Genomic DNA, 19229 nt, shown 5'->3' with positions numbered 1-19229 from the left:
GGAAGTGGTACACACTGGGCAGTATCAGACGCAAACAAGATGTGGAAAGAAATGGAAAGAAAGAGAGGGACAGAGGAAGGGAGGGAGAAATGGTGGACTAGAATATACTACTTGCTGTCTTGTTATTTTTAGGTGTCTAGAAGTCATGTGAAAAATAAGCACAAGGCACAGAGAGCAAGAAATTACAGCAATATCTGAAAAGATCACCAGAATGAAGAGGGGAAAGTGTAATCTAAAGTAACAAGTACTTACATATGTGTACACACACACACACACACACGCAGGCACACACACAGTATTGCCCTTTGGAGGTCAATCTGGTCCTGTAAGATCCTCTATTAGAGAATACTGTTATAATGGCTAAAGGCAAGAGAAAGAGCTTCTCAGTGACCTGCTCTAATGCTATGTTTAGAAATCTGGCAACCATCTTGAAAATGGTAAGACACTGAACGTTAAAGGCAGAGGAATTCTTGTGGGAGAGATGGGAGGAATGCAAAGCTGGTGGCCAAGGAGCTGAGGCCAGAAAGAAGCATGGTGTAAGGTGGAAAGGAGGTTAGGGTCTCTAATAATTACTTTGATACTTTGAGAACTGAATTAGCCTGGCCAGAGAAGTTATTCCCTTGTCTCCTTCATAAGCATCAAGACAAGGACAGCTTGTGAGAGAACTCTGGATAAAAGTAGCCTCACAACCAGATGAGCGAAACCACATTCAAGGCTGGTTGTAATCTGAGTGAAAGTGGGCAGAAACACTGAATGTTTCTAAATTCCATCATCTTTGCTCATGCCTTGGCATTCACTGAGGTGATGATATTTGAATGGGTAATAAAATAATGACCTTCTTGGGCTCATAAATTACTATGTAGTTTCTATAAATTCATTTTTCTCATCTTTCAGTAAAAACCATAAATTGTGTTATAGCAAATGCAATTTTCATAAAGTTGTCCTGTTAACATCAAATAAGAGAAACCTTTTGAGACATTGTAGTTCTGTGTTAGTGTTTAAAATCAGACCTTCATTCTGTTGAGTTGGCATTGAAAACAAACCATGAAATTTATTTATCATGCTCAAATCTAATGGGGTCATGTACGATAAATTATCATTACTGTAGAAAACAAACATACTTATCATATAAACTATTACTTTTTGGGGTCATCTTCACTATCTCTTAAATATGATATTGACAAGAATCAATATGAAACTTTTAGAATCACACATAAACAAATGTAAAGTAACATGCGCTATACAATGGTTTGAAAGATCTGTTTCCAGGCAACCCTAGTAAACACTGTGTAGTTTGTGAACACCTCTTGACCTCTGAATGGGAACAGGAGGAGAGAGACACACACTCTTGGGAAACAATACACTGCTATTGAAGAATTAGTTGTGTTTGTGCTGAAGGGAAGGATTTAGTGAGTTAATGAGCTTGATTCTTTGCTTTCCAACCCAAACACTTTTGCAGCTCACATTCCTGGGCCTGCATCCCACAGCAGCAGCATCTACAGTGGTGATAACGGCTCTAGCCACAAGCATCTTACAGCAGTAAGCTAAGCCATGCCTTATTCTGCAAACAAAAAGTAACCTGGGGGGAGGGGCGATGACTGGAAGTGGGCTATAAGCACCTGATCTTGCAGAGGACCAGAGTCGAGTCTCGCTGTCAACACTGTGGCTCACAAACCTCCAGTACCAGGAGATCCAGTGCTCTCTTCTGACCTCCTTGGGCACTATGAATACATAGTGCTGCACAGACATACATGTAAACAAAACACTTATATACAGAAAATAAACAAATCTAAACAGAAACAAACAGACAAACCAACCCCAAACAAGTGGACAAGCATCTTCCTAGGGCCTAAGGATATTATCCCAGACCTGGATATTCAGGGTTTCAGGTTTCAGGTTCCTCTGCCTCCTTCTCCCTCTTTTTCTGACAGAATCTTAGCGGAGCTATAATTCAGAAAACTCTTCCCTTTAAAAAAGCATAACAAATTATACAACAGTTCTGAATAACTCTGGAATATTTTATTATCCTTCCCAAATGTGCTAATGTATCTCTGGCAGTCAGCAGCCCTGTATTAGTCAGGCTTCTCTAGAGGAACAGAACTTAGAGAAAGTTTCGATCCATTATCATCTGTCTGTCTGTCTGTCTGTCTATCTATCTATCCATCTACTATCTACCTATCATCTATCTATATAAAGGGGACTTACTAGAATGGCTTACACGTTGTGCTCCCTCTAGTCCAACAACAGCTGTCTACCAACCGCAGGTCTGAGAATCCAGTAGTTGTTTAGTTCAAAAGACTGGATGTCTTAGCTGGTCTTCAGTATATGCTGGATCCTGAAGAATTATTTCTTCAGAATTAGACATTTTAATTAAATCTATAAATTACATCAAGTGGTTTGATTAATAAACAATCCCTTACAGGTGTGCCCGACCATTAGCGTTTAAGTAAAATATAGATGTAGTCAAGTTGATAGTCAAGAATCTTCATCACCACCCCCTGATGCTGCCTGTGTCCAACCTTTAGCAACCACTAATCTGTCATAGCTGTTCGAAGTTTCTTGGGGTTCTACCTAGTTACATCAAGTGAGGAAATGCTAAACTGCCTTGCAAAATACCTGTATAATTTTTTAACCCCACTAATCATATATGATGTTCCAATATCTCTATATCCTTGTCAACTTTGATCCCATGGCCATTCTGACTTTAGCTGTCATAGTAAATCTGTGACTTTGATTTATATATCTCTAATTACTAATGACCGTAAGTAAGCATCTTTTCATTTTCTTACTTGCTGTGTATATGTGTATGTATACATGTATGTATGTTTATATGTATGTATCAGAAGAATAGTTTTTCAAGTAGTTTGCATTTACTTTTGTAGAGCCTTTTATGGAACAGTTTCAAATTTATGGATAGCACATTTACCTTACATCACATCTTCACAGGCTTCATTTGTTACAGCTACTGAATCAACACTGACATGTCACTCTTAATTGAAGCCTGGCAGCCGGATGTAGATCTCTCCCGAGAGACACAGCCAGAATACAGCAAACACAGGGGCGTATGCCAGCAGCAAACCACTGAATTGAGAAAAGGACCCCCGTTGAGTTCAGAGAAAGAACTCGAAGAGCTTGAAGGGGCTCGAGACCCCATATGTACAACAATGCCAAGCAACCAGAGCTTCCAGGGACTAAGCCACTACCTAAAGACTGTACATGGACTGACTCTGGACTCTGACCTCATAGGTAGCAATGAATATCCTAGTAAGAGCACCAGTGGAAGGGGAAGCCCTGGGTCCTGCTAAGACTGAACCCCCAGTGAACTAGTCTATGGGGGGAGGGTGGCAATGGGGGGAGGATGGGAGGGGAACACCCATAAGGAAAGGGAGGGGGGAGGGGGTTGTTTGCCCGGAAACCGGGAAAGGGAATAACACTCGAAATGTATATAAGAAATACTCAATAAAAAAAAAAATTGAAGCCTGGCGTTGATACTGAAGTTTTACCTGTTTTCATCTGCTCCCAGAAATCTCGTCACGTCTAGATGTCATCTCTCCTTTGCCTCTTCTTGGCTGTGGCTGTTTTTTACTTACCCTTTTTTTTTGTTTTTTGTTTTTTGTTTTGGTAATTAAAGAAAAAAGTTTATTTTGGGGGTTTGGCCTGTGTGTAAGTGTACCACATTTGTACAGTGCCAAAGGAGGCCAAAAGAGGGTACTGGATACTCTGGAACTGGAGTTCAGCTGCATGCTGGATCGAACCCAGGTCTTTTGGAAGAACAGTCAGAGCTTTTTAAATTCCTGAGCCATGTCTTCCCCTCTGACTTTCCTTGTCTTTGATGACCTTGGCAGTTTTTGAGGAGTTGTGGTCAAAACTTTTGTATAAATGCTTCTTCATTGTGTTTATCTTACTTTTCCCCACTCAGGACCAGAGCAAGGTGATGGGATTTGGGAAGATGACAGAAGTGAAGTGCCATCTTCATCATATCAAGTGAATCATACAAATACATTTTTAGAAATCAAGCAGGATTTTTAAATCTTTTAAAAATCTTTTAAATATTTAGAAAATATTTTTTTCTCTGAAAAGTGTATCAACTTTTTAATATCACTTTTACTTTTTGTGTGCATGTATGGATGTTACCACACATACCTGGGTTGCCGGTGCCCAGGGAGGCCAGAAGGTGCATCAAATCCCCTGCAACTGGAGTTCCAAATGGCTGTGAGCTGCCATGTGTGTTCTGGGGACAGAACCTAGGTCCTTTGCAAGAGCAGCCAGTGCTTTAATCTTCGCAGTTCCTATGGTAGCATTAGGGAAACAAAGCAAATACAGTTAACTTGGCACTTAGGATAGGCTTCAGCCTTAACCTCAGGGCTATGGTTTTCAGGCGTTTGTTTTATTGAAGAGCAAGAAAGTACACGAGGATGGGGCAGTTTAAGTTAACAATGACCCCAGTGGGCTCCTACATTTGAATACTTTGTTTCCAGTTGATGGACCAGTGAGGGAAGGACTAGGAGGTATGGCTTTGTTAGAGGAGGAGTGTCACTGAAGATGGGTGCTGAGGCTTCGAAGACTCGTGCTATTCTCAGTTTTCTCTGTCTTGTGCTTGTGGATCAAGATGTGACTGCTCAGCTCTTCCTGCTGCCACACCTTTGCCATCATGGACTCTCATTGGAACCATAAGCCCAACTTTCTTTTCCAAGTTGCCTTGGTCATGGTGTTTTACCAGAGCAACAGAAAGTAACAAGACAAAGGACACACACACACACACACACCCCTCAAATTTCTTGTATTCTTGGCTGAAGTACCACAGGGCTGGGTACTGATGTGTCTGAGCAGATTGTTCTTTGTGACTATTCCTGAGTCAAGATGGAGACGTTCAGTAGAGTGCAGATGAAAAGCAGCAAAGGATTGCTTAACCAGATAGTGAGCCAAAAACTTTCCCCCAGAGATTTCCCTTCTTGCTTCTTATGTAGTTTAGGTCCTTTAGTAACAGTATAACAAAAAGAGTCATTTTGGAGTGAGGGATACAAGCTGACTTATGAAAAGTAGGATACCCTCCCCCTACCCCCTGAGAAAGTACCAGAAAGATTGGCAGGGAGAAATACTTAGTTTGGAGGCAAATTTTGAGGTTGTACCCTTGTAACTAGGGACATTTTATGTAAAATCTACTATCTTGTTCCCAGGGAATTATTTCTGAAGTTGTGAGAACACAAATTCTGATATAATCACAGCACCTTTACTGAGACAATTCACATACTTTTCTTTTTTTCTTTTTAAGAGATTTATTTTATGTGTGTACATTGCCACTGTCTTCAGACACACTAAGAGGGCATCAGATCCCATTACAGATGGTTGTGAGCCACCATGTGGTTGCTGGGAATTGAACTCAGGACCTCTGGAAGAGCAGTCAGTGCTCTTAACCACTGAGCCATCTCTCCAGCGCGCCCCCTCCCCTTTTTTTCTGATGGACAACTAATAGGTTATTACACTGGAATAGGGTGCTATAATATATAATATCTCTTTTTAAAGCACAGAGTCTCTTTGTAGAATGGTTTATATGTACTTCAGAAGTCAATTTCTTTTTACTAATAATATACATGACTGAATAATTGCCTTTTAAGATATTTCACTTCCACAGAACTTATGTAGAATGAACCTGATATTTCAAAGTGCTGTCTGATCATTTATTCATCTTGTGGTACACATGCTGGAACCCGAAGCTTCTGCATACTAGGCAGGTGCTCCACAATCCAGCTATACTCTCCAGACTGCAGTTGACTATGTTTTTCTATTATCCTTCTTTTAACAAGGGCAGTTAGGGGTTGGGGATTTAGCTCAGCGGTAGAGCGCTTGCCTAGTAAACGCAAGGCCCTGGGCTCGTCCCCAGCTCTGAAAAAAAGAAAAAAACAAAACAAAACAAAACAAAAAAACAAGGGCAGTTAGAAGCCTTTGTCATTCCACAAGTTACAGTTACAAAACACCCACTTGCTTCTATGGTGTTGCCAGGGTTATTTTTGTGTTGCTAATACATGAAGGAGTGGGGCTGTTGGAGGTTTTGAAACCTAACTTCACAAGCTCTGCGACACAGCCAAGAGTATAGCAAAGCCTTTACAAGGCTTCTTTTGACCTGATCAGAAATGGAAATCATTGGTTGTGTTGCATTATTCTTGGTGATTTTTAAGTTTTAGCAGGTAAATTTAACAACCTTCCTCCATAATTCATGTTTAGAAACAAACGAGTAATAGATCAGGAGTCAGATAGAAGACAGTTTTATTGCTGGCAAAACTAGCCGAAAAGCGAGGCTAAGGTCCGGTTGAATAAGGTTTGCTCAAATGTGAGGCAACAGTGGCTTAACATTGTAGGCTCCCCACCTACAAGTGCAGAGGCATCAGCTCAGGACTAGCAGGATTTTCTCCAGTGCCAGATACTTTGATGATTAGCTCTGAATGATCCTTTGCCAGGGTCGTCCTGGCTTTAGGATGGCTGTCCCCAAGTCTAGCCATCAAGTATGGTTTCTGGTTTTGAAGAAGAAACACAAGGACGATACCCAAGGAGTCATCCATCGCATGCATCCTGATAGTTTCAACATACCCACATTTAGCTACAAATACAAGTGTTCTGGGAGAAAGTGTATTGTTGGACATTCTTCAGTGTGGGCCATATTGCTGAGTTGAACATAGGGACCCTGGCAGAGACAGGTCTGCACAACCCCTTGTCTTACAGGGATGAGCAAGATGCAGACTACAAGGTAGCCTTCCCTTGAGTGTAGGTTGCTTGCTTGGCTCCCTCTGATTTCTGTCCACAAAGGGGCAGGCAGGTAGGACCTCCTTTCCTAACTGGTGCCTGGATTTTCTAAGGGGCCATATAGTGAACTGTCATAGGGCAGGAAAGTGGCACATGATTGGGCACCGCAGTAACAAGGCTTCCTTGGTTGTCCACAGTCTATCCTTTCTTTGTCTTTACTGCTTATTTGATTAAGGAATCTTCCTGAATAGTCGTAAGAGAGTTCTTCTCCTGGCAAAATATCTTTGGCTGCAAAAAGTGCGAGCTTGGGCACCATTGAGTCAATTCGGACAGGAATCATCAACAGATTTGGTTCACAAGAATGATTGAGGAATCTCCCAATATTTCCTATGTAGGTAGGGTCGACAAATGTTTCCATGACCTGGCCATTGTATGTGTGCTCCCTGAGGGCGATGATGTAATTTGGGTCATGTGCTGTTTGTAGGTGAATTCTTCTTTGTACTTCAGAGAATCCTAATACCTCCCCAGCATACTCACAGACGAATCTTCCCTTGGGTATATATTCCAAGGTCCGAAGTCCCCAGCCTTTTTTTTCTGTCTGGAATACCTGGAGAAGGAACTGGAGACCACTCTGGACCACCCTGTTTCTGCAGTGCTCGCCACACTGGCACAGAACATTGCATTCAAAGACTGGCTTGGCGTACTTTGCTTCTGATCCCACATCCCTAAGGCATAAATTGTCATTGTAGTTACTCTCATGACGAAGACAGGAGCAAGTACCAGGGACACATGGAGTTTTGATGCAAGCACAACCAGGGAAGGTTATTTGTGTGGGGTCCATGTCTGCTCCAGGCCCAGCTACATGATCAGGAGTATACTGCAAAAGTTAGAAACGCTGGTTAGGGTGGTATTCACGTATTTCATATGGAGGTAATGTATGTGCAGCTTTAAGTGGGGATACTTTCGAATTCCAACATATATGAAATATGACAAGACAAGCCTGCAAGAACACAACACACCGAAACATTACCCTAGAAGATCCTCTCCTACTTAAAGAAATTAAGTTTTAAAGATTTGTTTTGATTTTTACTTATGTGAATGTGTCTGTGTATGTTACATGTGTGCAGGTACCCATGGAGATTGGAAGAGGACATTTGATCCTCTGGAGCTGAAGTCACAGGAGGCTATGAGCTGCCTGACAAGAGAGCTGGAAATAGCAAGGCCTCTGGACCACAGAGACCTCTCTCCAGTCCCACAAATTCTCTTCCAAAATTCAAAGTTTTGTGGTCTTACAAGAATAAAAAGAACAATAGGAGTTTTTTTTTCTATAATCAGGAATTGAAATCTTTGAAGCTTGTTTTGTTTCCCTCATAGTTCTAAGTATCAGTATTTTTTGTTCTTTGGGAATTGCATATGTTTATGAGGGAATAGCATCATAAAGCCCCTACTCCACCCACCTCCCATCTTCACGCTCTCTATTTTTCTTCTTAAATATCTTTACTAAGTCCATTGAGTGCTGCCCAGGTGTGCAAGCTGTGGGGCTGTCCCCTGGCACACGGGCCACACCCCAGGGGATGATTTTCCTTCTTTCAGTAGCTGTCGTCTGCCCAGAGCCCATAAGTTAGGGGAGGTGACGCGTCATGAGTCACCTCCCCACCCATGCTGGGATTTTAGTCTTCCTAGGTGACCAGAGCTGCTGTGAGTTTGTGAGTGGAGCAGCCACACCATGACCACAGGATGGCATTTCACTGAGCTCCTCCGCATCCTCCAGTTTTCTTCTCTGTGATGTTCCCTGAGCCTTGGCACGGGTGGGAGGATTGATAAAGATGTTCCATTTAGGGCTGAGCACTCATAATCGTTTATTCTCAAGCACTATGACCAAAAATGACAGAATTTGATGTCTGTATGAAATTCAGTATTTTATCCTTAGCTTATTTCTCTTTTTAGCTTTATTTGATAATGTATGTACACGCATATGTTCATTACGAGCAATTCTGGGTTAGAAAGTCATAAATGTTAAATCGATCACAGTAATACTTATAAGATGCAATTTATTAAATAGGTATCAATATATAAATTATAGATGTATCCGATACATGTAAAGAAATTCTGTTCTTATTAAATGACAAAGGGACAGGGACAAATGTTTGGAAACATTTCTTGGTGTTTTGGATGCACCTGAATTTTCAAAACATCACATTTATAAAATATGAAGATTAAAGTCCCAAATCTAAATTCTCTTGGAAAGCCTGCTGCTGTAATTATTTCCTTATCGTGGTTAACAAGCCTAATTTCAAACCCTGAAGCTTAAAGTGTCTCTTAGGGCTGGGGAGATGGCTCAGTTGGTAGACTCTTGCCACACAAGCACAGGGACCTGGCTCTGATTCCACAGGCAGCCATGTAAAAAGGAGTCTGTCATGGCAGCATGCACCTGTCATTCTAACACTGGAGAGTGGAGGCAGCAGGATCCCCAGGACTCACTGGCTAAGCAGCATAGCCTATCAGTGAGTTTCCAGTTCAGTAAGAGACCCTGGCTCAAAAGGAGAAGGTGGAGAGCAGGTGAGGACGGTGGTGGTGGGGTAAGACAGTGCTCAGCTGCCGTGAAACATCTGCTAATGCTTCCACCTCAGCCTCTAATGTGCTTAGATTACAGAAGTGAGCCGCCGTGCCCAACAACCTTTCAATATTTTAAGCTGATAATCTCAGGCATTTTGTTACAGTAGCTGAAAGCAGACTAACCCAGGTGAAATCAACTTGTCCAGTGAGCTGAGACTCAGAAAGTGTGCAGCAGAAAGAGCCTGGATACTTGTCTTCACCTGGAAGCAGTCAGTTCAAAGAGGGTACATTATTAGATGCAAGTCTTTAACTGTAAGGAACAGGCTTACCATCAGAAGCAACGCTGACGTTTCTAGTACAAATACAAGAAAGAAATTTCACCAGTGTCCTTCCAAACCATTCTTTTGTAAGAGACAGTTCATGGGGACTGTTTTTATTCTGATCCCTAGTAAAGTGGCCTGCCAATGTGTCCACAGAGCTGGATAAGAGTAGTTCTGCAAGGCACCAACTGCTTGGCTTTTCATTTGGGGGTAAGGATTTTACAGGATCCTGAGGAATGTTGGAATTGCCCATCTCGGTCCCTTGTTAACAGGATGTCTCCTGGCCCATCTTTAGAAAACCATTGAACAGAATGTAGTGACACTTCCTGTGGAGGCTTGGTGGAGCTGTGCGGTTGAGTGCAGAAGCCTATACTTTAAAAAGCACAGAACTGGGGGAGGATTGGCATTCCTGGTAAAAGATTAAGAAGGTGAAGAGTGGGAGTCTGGGGTTGGGGGCAGGCCAGCCTTCTGCTTAGACAGTGATTTGGGAGTGGGGAGTTAAAGAGATTCCTCCTGCATTGTGTCTTACCACTTTAGCTGAGCAGGGATGTCCTACAGGGACGAAAGAGATGCTTCTGTCCATCAAATGCACCATGTGCTGTCTTACTCAGAACCCACTTTTGGCTTTTTAACAATTCAGCATTGAAATGTAAATGGTTATCAGGGCATTTTGAGAAGTAGCTGTAAAATGAAGATTTTATGATCTCCTTGTGAAACCTTTCATGAAGAGTATTTTTAAACTGATTTGTTCCTCAAGGAGCACATCCTTTTAAAGTACAGTATCAAGTCACTGAACCATAAAATGACTCCCTCCCTGCCCCCCCCCCCCCCCGCCCGACACAGATGATTTCTTTTAAAACCAAGTCTGACCTACTGTAGTTTTATAACCTGAAGAGTATCTTTATTTTTTTTTCCTAAAAATTAGTTGTTCATTTCTACTTAGAAATTTAAGGAAAGTATTTTCAAGACTCTTTTGTTAATTTTACTCATTTTGCTGTTCCTGAACATTTCACCTAGGGCCTCACACATACTAGGTAAGAGCTCTACTGCTGAGCCATATCCCCAGTTTATAGTTTACCATGAAACATTCTGTATATGCTTTTATATATTTTCCTACTATGTGCAAGGAATGTACTGGGTTTGATCCTTGTGTGTGTGTGTGCGTGTGTGTGTGTGTGTGTGTGTGTGTGTGTGTGTGTGTGTGTGTGTGTTTGAGAGAGAGAGAGAGAGAGGGAGAGAGAGAGAGAGAGAGAGAGAGAGAGAGAGAGAGAGAGAATTCGCTGACAGTTTGAAATCCTTTACACTTGTGTTACAAATGACAGCAAATTCTAAATGAGCTTCATGTATCTTTCAAAAGACAATACAGACTCCTAGGTAATTTTTCAGTTTGGCAGCAAGTGTCTCTACCCATTGAGCAATTTTACCAGTCCAGAATAAATGAATACATGTTTAAGTAGATGTAATCGTTGACATTAATACCAGTGATGATTATAAATTATTAACCTTTAATCTTCATATTTTCTCACATTTCTCTTCCATGAAAGGTTATTAAAAATACTAAGAAAAGTATTTTTCTGATTTAAAAAGTAACAACAATGAAGAATGATCTTTTGAGGTAGGGAGGTAATTCAGTACATGCAAAAGGCTCTAGGTTGAAGCTTTCCTATCACCACAACTAAAAACCAAACCCCCAAACTTTTAAAAAAACACACCTAATTTAATATATTGTTATGTGATTATCCATTTTTCAGAGACTTAGCTTTATAATGGAAACATACTTCATTTTTTCAGAGATAATTTGAGGTCATTGATCATCAGACATTTTATTCAAATGTTCATGTTCAGAAACTGTTAAACAGTGATTCTGGGAAGTGAGTTACAAACTAGGAGGAGACACCTGCTCTTAACTGAAATGTATGCAGTTGGTATCACTTTCCAAAGTCTATCTGTACCCTACTTCCTGATACAAACCTGTGGACTAAGTTTATCCACAAGGATTCTTAAGCCTGAAGGCTGCTTGTGCCTACAGGACGCCAAGGAAAGACCAGGTCTTTGATCATAGTATACTTGCTTCCCCTCCCAGCTCCTCCCAGAAGTCTCTTCACTCTTGACTCAGGGGTTGGATGAGGGTTCTAGATGGTTACAGAAGCTGACCAGACTAAATAGACTATCACTAACTCTTTCAAGTGTTTGTGTTTGGACTGGGGGTGCAGCTCAGTTGGCAGATTGCTAGCTAAGCGTGCAGGAGGCCCCAGTACCACATAAACCATGGTGGAGGCACCCAGGTTTGTTGTCCCCAGAATTCCACATATGGAAGCAAGAGGAATAGAAATTCAAAGTTGTCCTTGGCCTCAGACAATTTCTGACTAACCTAGGCTATAAGAGACCCCCACCTCAAAACCAACAACACTGAAAAGAAGAACTGAAGAGGCCAGGAAGTATCTGGTTTGTGAACAACACACCACTTAAGCTAGGGTGAAGGAATACAAATCTAGGGTTACTGATACAAAGAAGGTAGAAGGACCTCTCAGAAGGTAGAAGGACCTCTCAGAAGGTAGAAGGATCCCTCAGAAGGTAGAAGGACCTCTCCATGGGATGCTCAGTATCAAGTTTATGGCTTAGACAAGACCTCCTACCGAGAAAAGCACCGGAAAGGGAAGTAGATGCTTGAGCAGTGTATGTTCAGCACTGAGGGGGAAGGTGTCTCCTATCCATATGTTATGGTTCTGAGGAGAAAGGTATCTTGGCAGTCAGGAGCCAAAGTCACACCAAACAATAAATTTCATACAAGAGATTTATTGGGAAAGACATAAAAGAGTGGCTACCTCTTCTTGGTGAGAAGCAGCAGGGAACTGGGCAGAAGTCAGGCTCTATATAGTGCTTCTTGCAGGGTAGCATTCTCCAGGATGGGGACTGGTGGGATTTGAAGGCAAGTGCAGGGATTTTGAGCTCAGGGATTAGTGGGTGTTCAATCTCGGGAATTGGAGGGTTTTCAAGCTCGGGGACTGGTGGGTTTCTGAGCTCAGAGACTGGTAAGTTTTTGAGCTCAGGGATTGGTGGGTTTTGAAACCCTAAAGTGGGCTCGAACCTATTATCCTCCAAACAGGGAGTGTAGTGATGAGACATTACTAGATACTGTTAGAATCTTGGTCTAGACAGGCCTGTTGCAGCTACTTCTGGACATTTCTATTATGTGAGGTATTTTCCCTTCCTCCTTTGCTTAAGCCAGTTTGAGGGATATTTTATGTTATCAAGGGAGTCCTGGCTAGTAAAAGTAGGGCGAAAGCTGGGAATGGTAGTGGGAATCAGCTAGAAAATGTAGTCAGAATGTAAACGAACAAGGAGCTACCAGGTTTCCAACTGAGATTAAGACACTGGAACAAACTATGCAGCAGTTCAGGCAGAAAAACTCCCCACTGTGGCCAGGAGCACAGGGCCAAGGCACGTGGGCTTCTGAGTGCAGAGCATGGATTGTTCTGGAGATACAAAAAAACCAGGCTCACATTAGCACTGTGACTCTTGCAAAGGATTTGGTAAGTTTTGGATGAACAATTGTGACAGGGAAAATACTCATAATGGGGGTGGTCTTCACAAACTCCTAGAGAGATAATGCTACTCAGGGTGTGGCACTTGCTTTAAAAATATTACCTTGACTTTACTACCTATCTACTGAAGCTATTTCACCCATAAAGGAAATATAAGAAAGAATCTATATAATTACAATGGGGCTGGCATGTAAATTTAAGAAAAATTAAACAGGGATTATAGTAGATGGTGAAAAAAAATAGGTACTGGAGCTAAACTTTCTCACTGCAAACACATCCAAACAAAACCCTTTCTATGAATTCCTTTCCTACCCTGGGCGACTTAGTCATCTGAGTGGAGAGAATGAGAGCTGACCTTGCCCAGCTTCCTTCATTTACACTGCCTTACTAACAGTCGTATGCATATAATGGGATTCAGCATCAGCAGGAAAACATGAAGGACAAAAAAAAAAATGGGACTTTTACCGGTCTTGCCTTGCCATGTGCCAAGAGTTAGAAATGAATGCAACCTGATCAGTGGGAAATATGCCTAATAAACCACAGCCTGGGTAGAGAGTTCAATCTTTTTTACCACAGAAAACTTAAGAAAGAATTTCTAAGTAGTGGTTGTCTCTCTCGGAAGCTGAAGTAGAAATAGCACATAGCGTGTTGAAAAATAAACACGATCTTCACTCCTCTTGGTCATGATGATTTCCTCCTTCTCTGAACTCGGTTAGCATGAGCTGGCCTTAATGTTGGATTGTGTTGAACGGGTAGGTGTCATCTTTCAGAGGAATGTGTCTGAAGGAAAAGCGTGAGTTCTGGGGTATGTCGTGAAGTCTCCTTCTAATCTTTAGTTATAGACACACAGCAGACATCCAGTTGCTTCTGACTGCTTCCCTACGGCTCCTGATAACCTTCAACTGCAAGTCGGGACTGTTCTGATTAACATCCTGTATCAAAGCCCCAGAAACTCAAGTGTAAGTTTGTATAGTACTAGGACTTTAAACACGAACATGAATCTTAAGGAAGTTTGCTGAACCCTACGAATATTTAAGGAAGTACTGTGAAAACCAACCAATCTATCTTCCTTCCTTCCTCCCTCCCTCTCTCCCTCCCTCCCTCCCTCCCTCCCTCCCTCCCTCCCTCCCTCCCTCCCTCCCTCCCTCCTTCCCTCCCTCCCTCCCTCCCTTCCTTCTTTCCTTTTCTGGGTGCATTCAAAACCCAGCCACAAGAATCTTTGGACTTGCCCTCTTGTGTTGTAAATTTTTGCTCCTAGCAGCTATTAGGAGACCGGGAGCCAGATAATTCTGGTCAAGGTCCAACTGAGATCTTAAAAATAATGTTTGAAGTTGATCTGAGGGACCTAACAAATGATTAGACCTGACTTAGCTCAAGGAAACCAATTAGTTTATTTTCTCCTTGGCTTTCAACCCGGAGGATGTTATGATACGCTGGCTTCTAACCTGCGCATTTCAATGTGCCCCTTTCTCTTTATATGGCGCCCCAGAGCAAAGCAGACTATGAGTTTTTCATGCCTCCATGGTTGTGGGAGCCTGTGAGGCCAGGGTTTGCAGCAAGTTAAGCTAGTTTGACTTTTTGTAAGATTCCTCTTATGTATATGGACTGCAATGGGGAAAAAATGAGCTGAAGGTGAGTCGGGAATGTAGGTCAGTGATGGAACATTTGTGTAGCACATGCATAATTCTACAGTGCATCCCTAGTATCCATAACACACATCCTACGGCACTGGTACCACTAGACAGCCCGGGCAACTTTGTGGCTTGTCTGTCTTTAAGCATGCGGATAATCTTTTCTAAGAAGCAGTCTTTTCTATCAGAGATAGCTAGCCTCCCAAAGTGTCAATACTCTGTAAACTCCTCCCTGTTGTGAAACTCTTGTAAATTTGTCCATTTTGTCAAACCTCAGATGGTAGAGGTTCTTGGAACTCAACTCTCCATAGCGGTCTTCCCCTGCCCACCCATTATGAATTAGCCAATCATGTCAGACTATAAGGCTTAGCCACCATCAATGGAGCAAGACTTTGCTAATTGAACTCTCAGCCTGGTGTGTTTGCTCTGCTGGTATGGGCCAACATGTACTCTTTTGCAAAAGTAAAACTGCCTGGCTGAGTTACCTCTATTTTGTTTAGTATCTTGTTTTATGACACCAGGAATATCATTTTCCAATGGTTGCTGTCCTGACTTTCATGTATGGCCTCAATGGTTGGCCTAAGAATCATATGGCTCTTCTCCCCTCCCCCTTCCTTTTAAAAATAGACAAGGGCTTACTTTAATTTGGAAAATATGATTAGTATATCAAATCCTTTGAGTTTATGGGCACTAATGACTGTAAAGATTCTAAAGAAGATACTTATATAGAATCTTTTAACATCTTGATGGTGCAGGAGAGTAAATCCAGGAAGTCGAGCATAAAGCACTTTGTCCTTGAGCCACTTTCCTGGCATTAGCTTTGGAGACACGGTCTTGCTAGATAGTCTAGGTTAACCCTTCCATTCATGATTTTCCTGTTTTCACACCCAGAGTGCTGAGATTACAGGCAAATGTCTGGCTAATTAAGTTATTCTTAGTTATTTTCGTACATAAAATAAAGTAGGCTAACTTAGGAGATTTCATTAGGCTGACTGTTTTTATAGATAGTCCTTAGAGAAGATGGTAAAGAAAAAAAATATAATTTAAGACTGAAAATTTATTTAGAGTTCAACACACACGCATGCACATTTCATTCAGTAGCACAAAGAGCTAAAATCGAGTGTAGGTTCATCACAGTTAGTGCATTGAGGGCAGGGAGCATGTTTCCTGTTCTCTTCAGCCCAACTCATCACTTGGTATACTTTTAGTTCTTAATGAGTATTTACTGAAGTTACTTAAGACTGTAGCAATATTTTTCTTTCATGTTAGATACTTCCAGCTTAAAACAAAAGCAACCAAATGCTGTCTTCTTCAACCAAATGATGTCATCTTCTAGGCCCTGCCTAATACAGTGCCTGGTATATTATAGCCACTCAATTGTTTGATGAATAAAGAAAAAACATAGGTGGTCTTAGCAGATCTCCTGCAATGTTTGATCTTGACCAAGCCTTAATGGCTCATCGGTACACAGAGCATTATCTACTTGTGTTATTAACAATAAACTGTCAATGCAAATGCAGATGTGTATTGCTGGTCACGAATCCTAGATGAGAGGGCACTAACTATTTCTCCCATTAAAATCCTGCTTTGTCTTTTGAAATCTGCTATAGAATTATTACCTATTGGCTGCTCACAAAACCCTAGAAGGAAGGAAGAGCAGCCATAATTTGTACTCATACTGGGTGGGGGAAAGTGATACAATTTTAAATTATTTTCACCTTGTAAACAACAAGCTCAAGGCCCTGTGCTGAAGTCATCCTCTAAGTCCGACATCCAAGGGGATGTTCTTCTGCCAGCATCTTTGGTCTTTCCCTATTCCATAGCAACTTGGGCCACAGTCTGAGGGGTAGAAAGTTGGAGCAGGGATTTGAGGTAGCAGCAGTTGTGGGCATTGATTGAGTTCTCACAGAGAACTAGAAACAGTAATTCCCAAAGCAGCTGTGAAGCGAGGAACTATGACTTAAACTCTATGGCTTCTAAGGATTTGAAGAAATTAATTTATATGTGCCCAAAACCTCTCAGCATGGAGGAGACCACAGCTAAGTTTGACTCCAGGGGCTGAGATTCAGAACCAGGGCCTTTCCTACATGTCAGATAGCTGCGAAACAGACTGGGAAACTGGTTTGCTCTGATCCCTCTCTAAGTTCTGAGTACAAGCCAGAGGGTGGGATAGGGAACTGTCATTTTACAGACAGTATAAGGTAAAATCTTTGTTAAGGTCTTATTACAGGTTCATAGAAAAATATCAAATTTTGTCCATTTAAGAACTTTCTTTTCAGGCCAACATCTTTTTTTTTCCCTAGAGAGAGAAAGAACATGAAACTGGGTGGACTGTGAGGTAGGCAAGGATCTGTGAGGAACTGGGGAGGGAAAAAGGATGACAAACATATTGTATGGGAGTCTCAAAGAATAAATAATAAACAAAAAGTCATGAAGACTGCAGTTCCAGTAAACAACCTTGATGAAACTCATCGGCATTCATTCATATTCATATTCATATTCATATTCATTCATTCATTCATTCTGTCTGTCTGTCTCTCTCTCTCTCTATGAAAGATAAAAGGGGCACTAGCCAGGAGGATGAAAGAATACTGGGAGAGGTAGGACCAGAGAAGGTGGTGGTGGTGTATATGATCAAAACACATATGATCAAAACACATTCTGTGCATGTGTGGAAAAAAATGTCATCACGAAACCCAATATTATGTATAATTAACATTCGCTAGTGAACATTTTAAAAACGCTATAGTAAAACTAGATACCCCGTGTGCTAATATTTAAAATATAAAAATATCAGGTAGGGGAAAAGCCTGTCGTTACAGCCAATTTGACAATTCCTACCACGTGGGGGAGCTATGTGTCTATCTTTCTCGGCTTCTAGGAAAGGAGCCCTAGCGCCCCCTTGGGCAGTGAGCAGGTCTGGAGTTCTGCTCTACAGCGAAGTGTGCAAACCCCTCCCCCGCCCATCTCCCACCCTCACTCCCAGTGGTTGTGAGCAACCCTTTAGATCCGCTCCTACAAGGGCGTTGGCCTCAGCTATTCAATATATGAGCAGCTCTCTGGTTCCTTCCATGGAGGCTGTGGGCGGCCTCTATCTCCGCCCCAACATGGAAGGGTGCAGGCTCCGCTTAAGAGGAGCCCTGTAGCCAACCCTGTGGGGCTACGGACAGCTCTCCAGCCCTGTCCGAACAGTGCTGGCCCGCCTGGAGGGAACTAGAGCAGCCCTTTAGTACCGCCCCTAATACCTGTGAGCCGCCTCCTAGCTCCGCCTCCATAGGAAGGGCACTGGCTCCGCCTCCGAGGAAATAGGAACAACCCTCTAGCACCGCCCCTAAAGGAAAGGGCACCACCCCCAGCCCTTTCAGCCACTTAATCCCTCCGCTACCTGGAAAGGTTTAGGCCTGGGCCCCGCCCCCAAGGGCCACAGGCTCACGGGCAAGTTCTCCAGGCCGCACGCTACATCTTGTTGTTCTATCGTGGCCTCAGATTCCTCCTCAGATGGTGCTATCTCGAAAGAAAGCTTTTTCACAGCTTCCGCAGACATTTATGGTCTCACCTCGCCTACTTGCCTGACCATCTTGGGCCTCCAGGAGGATGCTGGGAGTTGTGGTTTCCACGGCCCCACTTCCTCATGGGAGTTGTAGTTTTCTCTTCTCACTGGCGACAGGGGAGATACCTTCCTCAGTTCAGCATCTTTGGGGTGCTTTTCCTCTGGATCCCACTGTTTTAAGCTAGATACATAGCTGATAGTTACAGAACCACAAAAGGTACAAGATTTGGAGAACTTGAAGTTTTAGTTTTCCTGGGGATCCTTGAGAAGCATGGTTGGTTGTTAAGCTTTTTGAGGGCTTAGTAGGTGTTTGAAAATGTACCGCCTAAGCAGAGGGAGAAAATACAGTCCAGAGTATATAAAGATCTAGAACCCGTGGAGAAGTTGGATGACTGGTAGCAGAATTATTTTTTGAGAGGGTTCTCTCCTTGTAAGCTCACCTTTTTGTCCAGTCATACAAAACAAAACAGAACAGAACAGAACAAAACAAAACACAACACAACAGAAAAGAACAAAAACCTGTCCTGAGTAGAGTCAATGATCACCCCAGAGTTTCTGTATCTGGTAGAATATGTTAACATTGCCAAATATCCCCATTTTGCTTGCCTTGCTTTTTCCTTCTTCTTCCCCCATCTCTTCTATCACCTTTATCTCTTCCTCCTCTTCTATGTCCTATCCCCACGGCTTTCTGTGATAACAGGTGCCACATGGTCTCCAATCTTGTGGACTGAAAGGTTGGAAGCTCAAGGAGAACAATGAAATGGATTGTCCTTATAAGAGATTTATTCGAAGAGACATTGATGCCACAGGCAGACAAAGGGCCTACATGGCAGAGTGGGCATTTCTTCTTATAGGTTTCAGAGGAAGAAGGGATGAGTAGCTCATAATA

At 42.3% G+C, this 19229-nt stretch overlaps 1 protein-coding gene across 2 annotated transcripts; it reads right to left on the bottom strand.

Annotated features, from left to right (window-relative positions):
• Positions 1–6247: 6247 nt before the first annotated feature.
• Setmar (SET and mariner transposase domain methyltransferase) lies at positions 6248–18352 on the bottom strand. 2 transcript variants are annotated; one of them, NM_001025048.1, is given in 2 exon segments: positions 6248–7615; positions 18176–18352. In NM_001025048.1, coding segments are annotated over 2 exon segments (948 nt in total). In that variant the 5' UTR covers positions 18335–18352; the 3' UTR covers positions 6248–6826.
• Between the last annotated feature and the right edge of the window lie 877 nt (positions 18353–19229).

The sequence above is a fragment of the Rattus norvegicus genome, chromosome 4 (assembly GCF_021556685.1).
Source record: "Rattus norvegicus strain SHRSP/BbbUtx chromosome 4, alternate assembly SHRSP_T2T, whole genome shotgun sequence".
NCBI lineage: Eukaryota > Metazoa > Chordata > Mammalia > Rodentia > Muridae > Rattus > Rattus norvegicus.
This window is presented reverse-complemented; position numbering and strand designations above follow the sequence as displayed.